This window comes from Oncorhynchus kisutch, linkage group LG17 (assembly GCF_002021735.2).
Source record: "Oncorhynchus kisutch isolate 150728-3 linkage group LG17, Okis_V2, whole genome shotgun sequence".
In the NCBI taxonomy this organism is placed as follows: domain Eukaryota; kingdom Metazoa; phylum Chordata; class Actinopteri; order Salmoniformes; family Salmonidae; genus Oncorhynchus; species Oncorhynchus kisutch.
In genome coordinates, this window is record NC_034190.2 from 79,899,965 (window position 1) to 79,916,646 (window position 16,682).

The window sequence follows — 16,682 nt, forward strand, 5'->3', positions numbered from 1 at the left end:
AGGCGTCTAGGACAGAGGTTGTCAACCTGTAGGCTCTAGGACAGAGGTTGTCAACCTGTAGGCTCTAGGACAGCAGTTTTCAACCTGTAGGCTCTAGGACAGCAGTTTTCAACCTGTAGGCTCTAGGACAGAGGTTGTCAACCTGTAGGCGTCTAGGACAGAGGTTGTCAACCTATAGGCGTCTAGGACAGTGGTTGTCAACCTGTAGGCGTCTAGGACAGAGGTTGTCAACCTGTAGGCGTCTAGGACAGAGGTTGTCAACCTGTAGGCGTCTAGGACAGTGGTTGTCAACCTGTAGGCTCTAGGACAGAGGTTGTCAACCTGTAGGCGTCTAGACGCCTACAGGTTGTCAACCTGTAGGCTCTAGGACAGAGGTTGTCAACCTGTAGGCTCTAGGACAGCAGTTTTCAACCTGTAGGCTCTAGGACAGCAGTTTTCAACCTGTAGGCTCTAGGACAGAGGTTGTCAACCTGTAGGCGTCTAGGACAGAGGTTGTCAACCTATAGGCGTCTAGGACAGTGGTTGTCAACCTGTAGGCGTCTAGGACAGAGGTTGTCAACCTGTAGGCGTCTAGGACAGAGGTTGTCAACCTGTAGGCGTCTAGGACAGTGGTTGTCAACCTGTAGGCGTCTAGGACAGAGGTTGTCAACCTGTAGGCGTCTAGGACAGAGGTTGTCAACCTGTAGGCGTCTAGGACAGAGGTTGTCAACCTGTAGGAGTCTAGGACAGAGGTTGTCAACCTGTAGGAGTCTACGACAGGGGTTTTCAACCTGTGGTCAGCGGGGTTACTCCATGTGGTACACAAAAATATATATATTTTAAAAATATATATTTTGAATTTTTTCTTTTAAAAAGTAATAACAGTTGGGAGTAGTAATCATATTATAAGCAAATTTACATTACTTTCACAACGAAAATAGTTCATTTAATAATAATATGCCTTTAATCTGTTACATTCACCGTTAAAATGTACTCTAAATTTGACCACCGAGATATTTTATGTAAAACATTCTGCTCCTCACATCTCCCCTGTGGTAACCTGCAGTAATGCCATCAGACCTGTAGTAAATTCATGAGTGATCTTGATAAAGAACAGGGCCCACGTTAAAAACAGTTCAATAAAGGTTCAAATTAAAAATATATATATATATAAAAAGGTGTCATAAAGATGATGGGAGATCTACAGCACAGTGTTTTGCTGACCTAGTGGGGTGGCAGGGTAGACTAGTGGTTAGAGTGTTAGACTAGTAACCGAACGGTTGCAAGTTCATATCCTGAGCTGACAAGGTACAAATCTGTCATTCTGCCCCTGAACAGGCAGTTAACCCACTGTTCCTAGGCCGTCATTGAAAATAAGAATTTGTTCTTAACTGACTTGCCTAGTTAAATAAAGGTTACATTTATTTTATTTTATAAAAAAATTAATGAGGTGAGGTTGCTATAGTGATAGGAGGCCTACAGTACAGTGCCTTGACCTAGTGAAGGTTGTTATAGAAGTGAGGTTGCTATAGTGATAGGAGGCCTACAGTACAGTGCCTTGACCTAGTGAAGGTTGTTATAGAAGTGAGGTTGCTATAGTGATAGGAGGCCTACAGTACAGTGCCTTGACCTAGTGAAGGTTGTTATAGAAGTGAGGTTGCTATAGTGATAGGAGGCCTACAGTACAGTGCCTTGACCTAGTGAAGGTTGTTATAGAAGTGAGGTTGCTATAGTGATAGGAGGCCTACAGTACAGTGCCTTGACCTAGTGAAGGTTGTTATAGAAGTGAGGTTGCTATAGTGATAGGAGGCCTACAGTACAGTGCCTTGACCTAGTGAAGGTTGTTATAGAAGTGAGGTTGCTATAGTGATAGGAGGACTACAGTACAGTGCCTTGACCTAGTGAAGGTTGTTATAGAAGTGAGGTTGCTATAGTGATAGGAGGCCTACAGTACAGTGCCTTGACCTAGTGAAGGTTGTTATAGAAGTGAGGTTGCTACAGTGATAGGAGGCCTACAGTACAGTGCCTTGACCTAGTGAAGGTTGTTATAGAAGTGAGGTTGCTATAGTGATAGGAGGACTACAGTACAGTGCCTTGACCTAGTGAAGGTTGTTATAGAAGTGAGGTTGCTATAGTGATAGGAGGCCTACAGTACAGTGCCTTGACCTAGTGAAGGTTGTTATAGAGGTGAGGTTGCTATAGTGATAGGAGGCCTACAGTACAGTGCCTTGACCTAGTGAAGGTTGTTATAGAAGTGAGGTTGCTATAGTGATAGGAGGCCTACTCTGCTGGCCAGGTACGGTAAAGTGTATCTTATTACAGACATGATCGAGGTGTAGCTACAGTGAAGATACAGTAGTCCTTCCTACCTAGCCCTGCACGTGTTCGGGGGGGGGGGAGGGGGGCTGGCCTACCCTGCTGCCCAGGTACGGTAAAGTGTATCGAGGTGTAGCTACAGTAAAGATACAGTAGTCCTACCTAGCCCTGCATGTGTTCGGGGGGGGGGGGAGGGGGGGCTGGCCTACCCTGCTGCCCAGGTACGGTAAAGTGTATCGAGGTGTAGCTACAGTAAAGATACAGTAGTCCTACCTAGCCCTGCATGTGTTCGGGGGGGGGGCTGGCCTACCTTGCTGGCCAGGTCCTGGTGCTTGGTGCTCAGGTTCTCAGGCCTCTCCCAGCAGCGCGTGGACAGGTTGAGGATGGCTGTAGCGGCCATGTGGGCTGCCTGGGCTTCATGGGAGTAGTCGTAGGCAGAAGAGGAGGCTGTCTTTCCATAACCTCCATGCAGGCTGAGGCTGGGAGAAGAAGACTTTGGGGACGAGACTTTAGCTGAGGAGCAAAGAAACAGAGATATATCATCTCGTCCTGTATGTATGTCCAAACTTTTGACTGGTATTGTATATATTTATGTATATGTGTATGCATGTATAGGTTTAATATATATGGCTGTTAGTACAACATCCCGTTTCCTTACATTTGAAGGCTTTGGGTGAGGTTTCGCTGGTCGGTATATTTGATGCAAGCACACGCTTTCCAAACACCTGACAGTCGAAGCTTGCATAATCAAAGGAGACCTTGGAGTACTTCTCCAGCTCCTTGGCCAGGCTGGCACGAGGTGTGGCGGGTATCATGTTGGGCCTGTACTGCCTATAATGAGGCACCTCCAGTTGCTTCACAAAACACATGGGCCTAGAAGAGAGAGAGAGAGAGAGAGAGAGAGAGAGAGAGAGAAATAAAGAGAGCGAGAGAAATCAAGAGAGAGAGAGCGAGAGAGAAATAAAGAGAGAGAGAAATAAAGAGAGAGAGAGAGAAATAAAGAGAGAGAGAGAGAAATAAAGAGAGAGAGAGTGAAATAAAGAGAGCGAGAGAGAGAAAGAACGAGAGAGAGAGAGAGGAAGAGAGAGAAATAAATAAATAAAGAGAGAGAGAGAGAGAGAGAGAGAGAGAGAGAGAGAGAGGGAGAGAGAGAGAGAGAGAGAGAGAGAGAGAGAGAGAGAGAGAGAGAGAGAGAGAGAGAGAGAGAGAGAGGGAGGGAGAGAGAGAGAGAGAGAGAGAGGGAGAGGGAGGGAGAGAGAGAGAGAGAGAGAGAGAGAGAGAGAGAGAGGGAGAGGGAGGGAGAGAGAGAGAGAGAGAGAGAGAGAGAGAGAGAGAGAGAGAGAGAGAGCAATCACAGGGCAGGTCATTATCTCAGGAGAGAAAGGGGCAGGATTAAAAGCTCTCTTATCAACAGAGGGGACATTTACATATTGTAGAGCATGGAATGTATGAGCTTTAAACCCTGTAGTTTTCATGGGGTGCAAGAGCCCCAGACCTGTTGGGGTTAACCCCACTGACACACGAGAGGGTCCTGGGAGGGGATAGTGTAGCCCACTGTTTTCCCTCTCCTTATCACCATAAACAACCCCATATCGCTGGTCACAGACAGTAGTCACAAGCCATCCTATCAGAGCTGCCCTTGGCTATGACATCACGGTTCAAACAGCGTTCTCTCTCTCTCTCTCTCTCTCTCTCTCTCTCTCTCTCTCTCTCTCTCTCTCATGGCTCAGACACAGGCAGGCTGGGAGGAGATGGCTTGTGTTGTGTTCACAGACACACAGGCAGGCTGGGAGGAGATGGCTTGTGTTGTGTTCACAGACACACAGGCAGGCTGGGAGGAGATGGCTTGTGTTGTGTTCACAGACACACAGGCAGGCTGGGAGGAGATGGCTTGTGTTGTGTTCACAGACACACAGGCAGGCTGGGAGGAGATGGCTTGTGTTGTGTTCACAGACACACAGGCAGGCTGGGAGGAGATGGCTTCTGTTGTGTTCATAGACAGACAGGCAGGCTGGGAGGAGATGGCTTCTGTTGTGTTCACAGACACACAGGCAGGCTGGGAGGAGATGGCTTGTGTTGTGTTCACAGACACACAGGCAGGCTGGGAGGAGATGGCTTGTGTTGTGTTCACAGACACACAGGCAGGCTGGGAGGAGATGGCTTCTGTTGTGTTCACAGACACACAGGCAGGCTGGGAGGAGATGGCTTGTGTTGTGTTCACAGACACACAGGCAGGCTGGGAGGAGATGGCTTCTGTTGTGTTCATAGACACACAGGCAGGCTGGGAGGAGATGGCTTCTGTTGTGTTCACAGACACACAGGCAGGCTGGGAGGAGATGGCTTCTGTTGTGTTCATAGACAGACAGTGGTGCTTTCTGCCCATTGATCAATGGGATACCCTCTCTCTCTCTTTTTATTCAATGTGGATTCCATTATTAAAAGGATATCATGTGACATACTTAGCCATCTCTGGTGTGTTCTCTGCACACATAACAGACCAGCTCATTTGAATGACAATGGGGAGAAAAAAACAAGGTTTTATGTTTTAATGCTTGTCTGTTTTGTCGGACCACAGACGAGGTTCCTCAAGGAAAGCAATTATTTCCCCCCTATCCTCGCAATGCCCTGTAACTCGCATAATTATCTTATCGGGCGGCATTATTAATGAAAATACCAAGAAAGGAGCATGTACTTAGCATAATAGCGCTGTCTGGTCGTTAACAGTAATTATAATTATTTTGGCATGATGAGGGTGAATAGAGGAAGACATGACAAAAACACATCATTGCAGTAGAGCTAAAACTGTGGTGTCCTGATTGACACTTCGCACGGGGTTTCGCAATTGACAACAACACAAGTGGTGTTGAGCAGTCAAGGTTACTGCAGACACTGTATAAAGTCTCTGTGAACTAGAAGTCGACCGATTAATCGGAATGGCCGATTAATTAGGGCCCATTTCAAGTTTTCATAACAATCGGAAATCGGTCATTTTGGATGGCAAATTTTTTTTACTTTTTTTTTTACCACCTTTTTTTTTTTACCACCTTTATTTAACCTTTATTTAACTAGACAAGTCAGTTAAGAACACATTCTTATTTACAATGACGGCCTGGGAACAGTGGGTTAACTGCCTTGTTCAGGGGCAGAACGACAGATTTTTACCTTGTCAGCTCAGGGATTCAATCTTGCAACCTTACAGTTAACTCTAACCACCTGCCTCACGAGGAGCCCGCCTGTTACGCGAATGCAGTAAGAAGCCAAGGTAAGTTGCTAGCTAGCATTAAACTGAATCAATCATAATCACTAGTTATAACTACACATGGTTGATGATATTACTAGTTTATCTAGCGTGTCCTGCGTTGCAAATAATCGATGCAGTGCGCATTCGCGAACACGTTGCACCAACGTGTACCTAACCATAAACACCAATGCCTTTCCTAAAATCAATACACAGAAGTATATATTTTTAAACCTGCATATTTAGCTAAAAGAAATCCAGGTTAGCAGGCAATATTAACCAGGTGAAATTGTGTCACTTCTCTTGCGTTCATTGCATGCAGAGTCAGGGTATATGCAACACTTTGGCCCGGCTGGCTCATTGCGAACTAATTTGCCCGAATTTTACATAATTATGACATAACATTGAAGGTTGTGCAATGTAACAGGAATATTTAGACTGATGGATGCCACCCGTTAGATAAAATACGGAACGGTTCCGTATTTCACTGAAAGAATAAATGTCTTGTTTTCGAGATGATAGTTTCCGGATTCGACCATATTAATGACCTAAGGCTCACATTTCTGTGTGTTATGTTATAATTAAGTCTATGATTTGATAGAGCAGTCTGACTGAGCGATGGTAGGCACCAGTAGGCTCATAAGCATTCATTCAAACAGCACTTTCGTGCGTTTTGCCAGCAGCTCTGCTGTTTATGACTTCAAGCCTATCAACTCCTGAGATTAGGCTGGTGTAACGATGTGATGTGAAATGGCTAGCTAGTTAGCGGGGTGCGTGCTAATAGCGTTTCAAACATCACTCGCTCTGAGACTTGGAGTGGTTGTTCCCCTTGCTCTGCATGGGTAACGCTGCTTCGAGTGTAGCTGTTTTCGTTGTGTTCCTGGTTCGAGCCCAGGTAGGAGCGAGGAGAGGTACGGAAGCTATACTGTTACACAGGCAATACTAAAGTGCCTATAAGAACATCCAATAGTCAAAGGTATATGAAATACAAATGGTATAGAGATAAATAGTCCTATAATTCCTATAATAACTACAACCTAAAACTTCTTACCTGGGAATATTGAAGACTCATGTTGAAAGGAACCACCAGCTTTCATATGTTCTCATGTTCTGAGCAAGGAACTGAAACGTTAGCTTTCTTACATGGCACATATTGCACTTTTACGTTCTTCTCCAACACTTTGTTTTTGCATTATTTAAACCAAATTAAACGTTTCATTATTTATTTGAGGCTAAATTGATTTTATTGATGTATTATATTAAGTTAAAATAAGTGTTCATTCAGTATTGTTGTATTTGTCATTACAAATACATTTTTTAAATTGGCCGATTAATTGGTATCGGCTTTCGGTGGCCTCCAATAATCGGTATCGGTGGTGAAAAATCATAATCGGCCGACCTCTAGTGTGAACTGCCTGTACCCACTAGAGAGATATGGAGAGAGAGAGAGACAGACAGACAGACAGAGAGAGAGACAGAGAGATAGAGAGATAGACCGAGAGAGAGACAGAGAGAGAGAGAAAGACAGAGAGAGAGACAGAGAGATAGAGAGATAGACCGAGAGAGAGATTGAGAGAGAGAGAGAGAAAGACAGAGAGAGACAGAGAGAGAGAACGAGAGATACAGAGAGAGAGAGGTGACCAATCATTACCTCAGGACTCGGTCATTGTTGTTGGGACTTTCTTTGAGGTGCTCTCTGATTGGCTGGGAGAGATGCTGCTTGTCAAGGTTGAGGCTCTTGGACAGCTTCTCTGCGGCTGCGATGGGGCATCCTGACAAACTGGGATAACCAATGAGAGGAGAGAGTGAATGCTGAGGAGAAGTCAGGCTGCTGTCAATGTATGTCTACATCAAACTGATTTAGAGTGACACATACAGAACATGCATTCATATAGATTAACATATACTGACACACACACACACATTGTAGAGTACCTGCGGTGGGTGTTACGGTTGCTGTTAACATGACCCTGTCCAGTGCAGCCTGGAGTAGGACACTTCAGCACGTTCTCATGCATGGCCAGGACTGGAGAGGACACATACACAGGAGAATATTATGATTATTAGTATTACTTTATTATTATATTATAACATTTATTATAATATAATATTATTATTATTTTATTATTATTATTATTATATTATTATTACTATTACTATTATATTATGATTATATCATTATTATTACTAGTATTATTATATTATTATTATTACTAGTATTATTATATTACTATTATATTATTATAATATTATTATATTACTATTATATTATTATAATATTATTATATTACTATTATATTATTATAATATTATTATATTACTATTATATTATTATAATATTATTATATTACTATTATATTATTATAATATTATTATATTACTATTATATTATTATAATATTATTATATTACTATTATATTATTATTATTATGAGTATAATATTATTATGATTATAGTATTATTATTACTATTATTATTATAATAATAATTATATTATAATTATGATTATATTATTATTATTACTATTGCTATTATATTATGATTATGATTATACTATTATTATGGGATTATAATATTATGATTATATTGTTATGATTATTATTACTATTATTAGTATATTATAATATTATTATGATTATTATTACTATTATTAGTATATTATAATATTATTATGATTATTATTACTATTATTAGTATATTATAATATTATTATGATTATAATAATATTATTATTACTATTATTATTATGATTATAATATTATTATTGTTATATTATTATTGTATTATTTTTGTTACTATTAGTATTGCTATTATTATTATTCTTCTTCTTACTATTATTGCTATTATTATTATTAATATTATTATTGTTATTATTATTATACTATTATTATTATTACTATTATATTATTATTATTTTTATTTCACCTTTATTTAACCAGGTAGGCTAGTTGAGAACAAGTTCTCATTTGCAACTGCAACCTGGCCAAGATAAAGCATAGCAGTGTGAGCAGACAACAAAGAGTTACACATGGAGTAAACAATTAACAAGTCGATAACACAGTAGAAAACACAGTAGAAAACAAAGGGGGAGTCTATATACAATGTGTGCAAAAGGCATGAGGAGGTAGGCAAATAATTATATTACTATTATTAATACCATTATTATTATTATTATTATTATTATTACTATTATTACTATTATATTACTATTATTAATACCATTATTATTATTATTATTATTATTATTATATTATTACTATTATTAATACCATTATTATTATTATTATTATTACTATTATTAATACCATTATTATTATTATTATTATTATATTATTACTATTATTAATACCATTATTATTATTATTATATTATTACTATTATTAATACCATTATTATTATTATTATATTATTACTATTATTAATACTATTAAGATTATTATTATTATTAATACGTTCTCTACTCTGTCACATACAAGAATGCGTTTTTTCCTGTGTGACTTGGAGAGGGTATTGGGTATATGGTATGGTGTATAGGGTATTAGGTTAAGGGATATTGGGTATAGAGTATTGGGTATAGACTATTGGGTTATGGGGTATAGAGTATTGAGTATTGGGTATAGAGTATAGGGTATAGAGTATAGAGTATAGAGTATAGAGTAGTGGGTGTAGGGTATAGAGTATAGAGTATAGGGTATAGACTACTTGTCAGGATTTGGCCAGGATTGTTCAGGTTTTGATCACTAGATGCCCCCATTGTGCTTTTTTGACCCTTTTGTTTTTCCCTTGTTCTAGTTATTAGTTGCACCTGTGCCTCATTTCCCTTGAATGTATTTAAACCCTTAGTGTTCCTCAATTCTTTGCTCTGTGTTTGTATGTTAGCACCCAGCCCCAGCCATGCTGTGAACTTTTGTTTCTCTAGTTGGATTATCTTGAGGTACTCTGGTTTTGTTCTTGTTGATTATTCTTTTGAGGTTTGTTTTTTCCCCTGCTGTTCTTCCCTCTTTGTGGATTTTTCTTGTGTCTTGGAGGATATATATTTTTTCTCTTGGAATGACTTTTGACGTTGTGGATTTATATTTGAGCTTTTCCTTCTTTCTTTATTAAATCACCGTCTCTAGTCCTGCTGTGTCTGCCTCATCTTCTGGGTTCTGACCACTATTAGTGGCTCAGTTTACTAAGGGACTGTTTCTCACACCGGAGACCCGAGTTCGTAACCGGGTCCTGACACTACTGGATACAGAGTATAGGGTATTGGGTATAGAGGATAGAGTACAGGGTATTGGGTATATCATATTGGATACAGAGTATAGAGTACTGGATATAGAGTATAGAGTACTGGATATAGAGTATCGAGTACTGGATATAGAGTATCGAGTACTGGATATAGAGTATAGAGTACTGGATATAGAGTATAGAGTACTGGATATAGAGTATAGAGTACTGGATATAGAGTATAGAGTACTGGATATAGAGTATAGAGTACTGGATATAGAGTATAGAGTACTGGATATAGAGTATAGAGTACTGGATATAGAGTACTGGATATAGAGTATAGAGTACTGGATATAGAGTATCGAGTACTGGATATAGAGTATAGGGTATTGGGTATAGAGTATTGGGTATAGACTACTGGATACTGAGTATAGGGTATAGAGTATAGGCTATTGGGAAATGGGTATAGTTTATTGGTATAGAGTATTTGGTATTGGGTACAGGGAATAGTGTATAGGTTATATGGTATAGCTTATTGGTATAAGTTACTGGGTATAGGGTAAAGGGTATTGACATAGGGTATTGGGTATTGGTATAGGGTATAGGGTATTGGGTATTGATATAGGGTACTGGGTGTTGTGTACTGGGTATAGGGTATAGGTTATTAGTATAGGTTACTAGGTATTGTTATAGGGTATAGGGTATAGGGTACTGGGTATTGTGTACTGGGTATAGGGTATAGGTTATTGGTATAGGTTACTAGGTATAGTTATAGGGTATAGAGTATTGCGTATAGAGTATAGGGTACTGGGTATTGTGTACTGGGTATAGGATATAGGTTATTGGTATAGGTTACTAGGTATTGTTATAGGGTATAGGGTACTGGGTATTGTGTACTGGGTATAGGATATAGGTTATTGGTATAGGTTACTAGGTATTGTTATAGGGTATAGGGTATAGGGTATAAGGTCTAGGGTACTGGGTATTGTGTACTGGGTATAGGTTATAGGTTATTGGTATAGGTTACTAGGTATTGTTATAGGGTATAGGGTACTGGGTATTGTGTACTGGGTATAGGGTATAGGTTATTGGTATAGGTTACTAGGTATTGTTATAGGGTATAGAGTATTGCGTATAGAGTATAGGGTACTGGGTATAGGGTATAGGTTATTGGTATTGGTTACTAGGTATTGTTATAGGGTATAGAGTATTGGGTATAGAGTATAGGGTACTGGGTATTGTGTACTGGGTATAGGGTATAGGTTATTGGTATAGGTTACTAGGTATTGTTATAGGGTATAGAGTATAGAGTATAGGGTACTGGGTATTGTGTACTGGGTATAGGGTATAGGTTATTGGTATAGGTTACTAGGTATTGTTATAGGGTATAGAGTATTGTGTATAGAGTATAGGGTACTGGGTATTGTGTACTGGGTATAGGGTATAGGTTATTGGTATAGGTTACTAGGTATTGTTATAGGGTATAGAGTATAGGTACTGACTCTCAGGAGGGATCCTGTCCTTGTGTGGACAACCAGACAGGCTGCGGTGGTGGGGGTAGAGTCCAGTAACATGACCAGTCCCGTCACAGCCAGGGGTGGGGCATTTGATCTCCCTCTTCTCTGGCCTGCTGCCCTCTGTAGAGACAGCTAGAAGATATACAACATACCGCTGCTTAACCATCTGCCTGAAAGCACTGTCAAACACACTACAAGAAATACACACTGAATCAAACAAAAAAATGCACACAGACAATTCATTGTATATAGTCTTGTGGATGATTTGTATGTGTGGAGCAGGGAACTCATTTGGTCAAACTGAAGAGTGAAAAGGACACTGTATAAGTGGTAGTATTAATGTATACAGTAGAGAACTGAGGAGCCCTGTTCACTATTACTATGCTGGAGGGAGAAAGAGGGAAGAGGTGGGAAAGCGATGCTCTATTGGCCTCCAAATTGAATGTTAACGAGACATGCGCCTTCTAATTAGTGCTGGGCAGAACATGAGCATCGCCACAGGAGGGTAGAACTGGGACAGGCTGCCCCACTAGGCACGGCCTGTTAGTGTCAGAGGCATGACAAATGGGAACGGTGCCAGGACACAACTAGGCCCAAACAATAACACATTAATAAACACTGCACCAATTTCATTATGGAGTTTCTCTCTCTCTCTCTCTCTCTCTCTCTCTCTCTCTCTCTCTCTCTCTCTCTCTCTCTCTCTCTCTCTCTCAGGGTATATATCGCTGGGTATATGTAAAGCTCTCTGGGGTTTTAGGCTGGGTATATGTAAAGCTCTCTGGGGTTTTAGGCTGGGTATCTGTAAAGCACTTTGTGACAACTGCTGGTGTAAAAATGGCTTTATAAAATGCATTTGATTGATTGATTGATTGGAACGTCATCCATACCTTTGTTGCTGAAGCAGCTGTTGCGCATGGCGTTCAGGTGTTTGGGCCGGTCGTCCATGCTGAAGTAGCGGCGGTGGAGCTCCGGGGTGACAGTGGGGTGACGGAGGAGGAGCAGGTCGCGAGGCCCCTTCACCTGTTCTGCCTTCAGGGCGATGGCCTGCTCCAGGAGCCCCAGATTTCCCCGGGTCATATCATACGTTTCTGACTCATCCGTCCACCTCTGAGACAAACTATCATCTTCCTCCTCCTCCTCATCACCATCTTCATCTTCATAGTCCTTCCCCGAATCCTCTGAGCGCACCTCGATTATGTCAGAGGCTGCTGAGGCCTTATGGGAGATGTAGTGCTGTAAGGGGCTGACTCTGTGGGGATTGTAGTTCTCCAGTGGAATGGTCCTGTGGGGGTTGTAGTTCTCCAGGAGGCTGGTCCTGTGGGTATTGTAGTTCTCCCCTGGGCTGGTCCTGTGGGGGTTGTAGTTTTCTAGGAGGCTGGTCCTTTTGGGCATGTAGTGCTCTGTAGTTCTGTCCCCTTGTGTGGCTGGTCCCTGAGCTGCTGCATTGCTGCTAATGGAGTTAGAGCTGGGCAGGACGACAGGGTGCACTCTCTCATCCACCTCCTCAATGTCATCTTCCTCCTCCTCTTCATCCAGGATCTCCTGTGGCTGGCGCTCTGCTTCTCTCCTCTCCTCTTCATATTCTTCCTCCTCCTCGTCTTCCTCAGCCTTGTCCTGCTGCTGGTGAATGTCTCCAGTGAAATACGGGTGCTCAAAGGTTCTCTGTGTCACAGCCTCCCTAGTCTCCTCAATCTCATCTTCCTCCTCATCCTCCTCATCCTCCTCTTCCTCCTCCTCCTCCTCTACTGGGTGTTCCACTGCCACAGTGGCGTGCTCCACAGCTGTGATATCCTTCTCTGTCTCCATGGTAACGTGCGCCTGTGAGGTGGTCTCTGCGGTGTCGGGGACCCTGCCCAGGTACAGTAGAGAGTTGGCTAGGATCTGATGGTAGCTGGAGTAGTCCGCTCTCTTAGGCCATTCCCCCTCCTCAGCTTTACATGTTGTTTTACTGGATCCTGGCTCAATGATCATGCATTCTTCTGTGGGAGAGTCAAGGACACGTCGGTGAGTTAGAAACAGCAATGGACAGGAGAGGTATTTAGTTACCATCATGCTCTCTGTCATCCACTCCCTCCTTGTCATGATCCGAATTATATCATCATTAATAAACAGTGCCCGTTAATATGAGTCACACATCATGATCACTTGGTTCATTGTGAGTCATGGTGGTGTGTGTTTACAGTACAGTGTACAGCACCTACCTTCATCTGAATCTATGCTCTCCTCTTTCTGCTCTGTCACGTTCTCCTCCTCTTCCTCCTCTTCCTCCTGCTCGTCCTCTGGCTTTTCTTCCTGCTGTGCCTGTGGTTGTTCCTCTGTCTTCTCTTCCTCCTCCCTGGCCTCCCCCTCTACCTCCTCCTCCCTGGCCTCCCCCTCCACCTCCTCTTCGCTGCTCCCATCACTGTCCACGCTGAAGCCCTCATCCATGGCCAGCTTTAGAGGGTGGGACTTCCTTTTAGAAGATGGCTGCTCCTGCTCTGCCTCAGCATCCGCCAGACGTCTCTTCCTGACCAATGGGCAGCCCAGCACACTGCACGGGAACAGGGGCAGAGAGTGAGAAAGGGAGCGGGGGGGGGGGGGGGGGTGTTGGGAAGAGAGGATGAGAGGGAGAGGGGGGTGTTGGGAAGAGAGGGGGGGAGGGAGAGATGGAGGGAGATGGGGGTGTTGGGAAGAGAGGGGGAGAGGGAGAGGGGGGTGTTGGGAAGAGAGGGGAGAGGGAGAGGGGGGTGTTGGGAAGAGAGGGGAGAGGGAGAGGGGGTGTTGGGAAGTGAGGGGAGAGGGAGGGGGGGGTGTTGGGGAGAAAGGGGGAGAGGGAGAGAGGGAGAGAGGGGGAGGGGTGTTGGGGGGAGAGAGGTGTTTGGGAAGGGAGGGGGAGAGGGAGAAGGGGACATTGGCAAGAGAGGGAGAGAGGGGGAGAGAGGGGAAGAGAACCCCGAGGGGTGCATCTTCAGTCATGAGCATCAAACATAGCTTATGGAGAGGTAGAAACTCAAAGCATAACAAAACAAAACAAAAACAAACCAAACAATAATACAAACATGCCTATCAATGAGTTAAAATGCCATGGAGATCTGAGATGAATAATGGAGGGATGCTGAGTGTACTGCACTATGCCTGGAGGAAAGATCTGTTCTCGCGCTTACATTACAACCAATCACAGCCAACTGACTGGAACTTTAATGAACACACAACGAGAGGCAGTGGAGGATCAAATTCAATAAAGCCTAGAAAACAGAGGGAGTGGAGGGAATCTATAAACACGGTTCATCTGGAAATTGGTTCTTGAATGAATACACATGTAAATAAATGTAATTTGTAATATCTTTCCAATAAGCTGGAGTCACGACGCAGCGAGCGGCCCCAGGTCTACAGGGGTCTTCTTGGTAAGACAGAGGGAGCGGCCCCAGGTCTACAGGGGTCTTCTTGGTAAGACAGAGGGAGCGGCCCAGGTCTACAGGGGTCTTCTTGGTAAGACAGAGGGAGCGGCCCCTGGTCTACAGGGGTCTTCTTGGTAAGACAGAGGGAGCGGCCCCAGGTCTACAGGGGTCTTCTTGGTAAGACAGAGGGAGCGGCCCCAGGTCTACAGGGGTCTTCTTGGTAAGACAGAGGGAGCGGCCCCAGGTCTACAGGGGTCTTCTTGGTAAGACAGAGGGACCGGCCCCAGGTCTACAGGGGTCTTCTTGGTAAAACAGAGGGAGCGGCCCCAGGTCTACAGGGGTCTTCTTGGTAAGACAGAGGGAGCGGCCCCAGGTCTACAGGGGTCTTCTTGGTAAGACAGAGGGAGCGGCGTAGAACAGTGTGTCAGACAGGGACATATTAGGGTTGTTCTGAGACCCAGGAGGGCTGAGGGGGTAGGTGGGGGTTGTTCTGAGACCCAGGAGGGCTGAGGGTGTAGGTGGGGGTTGTTCTGAGACCCAGGAGGGCTGAGGGTGTAGGAGGGGGTTGTTCTGAAACTCAGGAGGGCTGGGGGCTGAAGGGGTAGGTGGGGGTTGTTCTGAGACCCAGGAGGGCTGGGGGCTGAGGGGGTAGGTGGGGGTTGTTCTGAGACCCAGGAGGGCTGAGGGGGTAGGTGGGGGTTGTTCTGAGACCAAGGAGGGCTGAGGGTGTAGGTGGGGGTTGTTCTGAGACCCAGGAGGGCTGACGGGGTAGGTGGGGGTTGTTCTGAGACCCAGGAGGGCTGAGGGGGTAGGTGGGGGTTGTTCTGAGACTCAGGAGGGCTCAGGGCTGAGGGGGTAGGTGGGGGTTGTTCTGAGACCCAGGAGGGCTGGGAGCTGAGGGGGTAGGTGGGGGTTGTTCTTAGACTCAGGAGGGCTGGGGGGTGAGGGGTAGGTGAGGGTTGTTCTGGGACCCAGGAGGGCTGGGGGCTGAGGGGGTAGGTGGGGGTTGTTCTGAGACCCAGGAGGGCTGAGGGTGTAGGTGGGCGTTGTTCTGAGACCCAGGAGGGCTGAGGGGGTAGGTGGGGGTTGTTCTGAGACCCAGGAGGGCTGGGGGCTGAGGGGGTAGGTGGGGATTGTTCTGAGACCCAGGAGGGCTGGGGGTGTAGGTGGGGGTTGTTCTGAGACCCAGGAGGGCTGGGGGCTGAGGGGGTAGGTGGGGGTTGGCTGCCCTACCTTCTGTGTCGTGAATATCTGCCACTGATGTGGCCAGAGCATCCAGGGGTGGGGCAGGTGAATGGAGTCAGAGACACGTTTTGACATTTTACACATTTTGTCCCTTGGAGAATTGATGATAATAGAACAGGTGAAAGAAAATAATAAAAAGTGTAGTAAAAATAATAAATATAACACACACACACACACACGCACACACACACACACACACTCACGCACACACACACACACACGCGCACAGACACACGCACACGCACACACACACACACACACACACTCACGCACACACACACACACACACGCGCACAGACACACGCACACGCACACACACAAACGCGCACAGACACACACGCGCACAGACACACACACATGCACACGCATACACACACACACACTCACACACGCGCACACACACACACAAAGAAATACAAGTGGTAGTAACCAAGAACAAATGTGTCATCCATCAAGCTGACCAATCCAATTTCATGTGATAGAGATCACGCCAGGCGTTTTCTTAATTTCCCCTCTCTCAGGAGTCATCTACAGGTGCCCTCACAGTCTACAGATGGCCTTCACAGTCTACAGATGGCCCTCACAGTCCACAGGTGCCCTCACAGTCTACAGATGACCCTCACAGTCTATAGATGGGCCTCACAGTCTACAGGTGGCCCTCACAGTCTACAGGTGGCCTCAGTCTACAGGTGCCCTCACAGTCTACAGATGGCCCTCACAGTCTACAGGTGGCCTCACAGTCTACAGGTGGCCCTCACAGTCTACAGATGGCCCTCACAGTCTACAGGTGGCCCTCAC

At 44.4% G+C, this 16,682-nt stretch overlaps 2 protein-coding genes across 2 annotated transcripts in view; both read right to left on the reverse strand.

Annotated features, from left to right (window-relative positions):
• LOC109881631 (myelin transcription factor 1-like) overlaps window positions 1-13,788 on the reverse strand; it is a 29,333-nt gene extending 15,545 nt beyond the window's left edge. The window contains exons 1-7 of the mRNA XM_031794746.1: window positions 13,464-13,788; window positions 12,150-13,241; window positions 11,248-11,394; window positions 7,469-7,559; window positions 7,185-7,313; window positions 2,954-3,168; window positions 2,606-2,808 (exon numbers count right to left, since the gene is read on the reverse strand). Of these exons, the coding sequence (XP_031650606.1) occupies window positions 2,606-2,808; window positions 2,954-3,168; window positions 7,185-7,313; window positions 7,469-7,559; window positions 11,248-11,394; window positions 12,150-13,241; window positions 13,464-13,689 (2,103 nt within the window). The 5' untranslated portion in view covers window positions 13,690-13,788. The remainder of the gene's footprint in view (window positions 1-2,605; window positions 2,809-2,953; window positions 3,169-7,184; window positions 7,314-7,468; window positions 7,560-11,247; window positions 11,395-12,149; window positions 13,242-13,463) is intronic.
• Window positions 13,789-15,014: 1,226 nt separating this feature from the next.
• On the reverse strand, window positions 15,015-15,959 carry LOC116354368 (proline-rich receptor-like protein kinase PERK2). The gene is made up of 2 exons (XM_031793348.1): window positions 15,518-15,959; window positions 15,015-15,439 (listed from the first exon to the last, which is right to left on the reverse strand). Exons 1-2 carry the CDS (start codon window positions 15,957-15,959, stop codon window positions 15,015-15,017), a joined length of 867 nt encoding a protein of 288 aa, XP_031649208.1.
• Window positions 15,960-16,682: the final 723 nt, after the last annotated feature.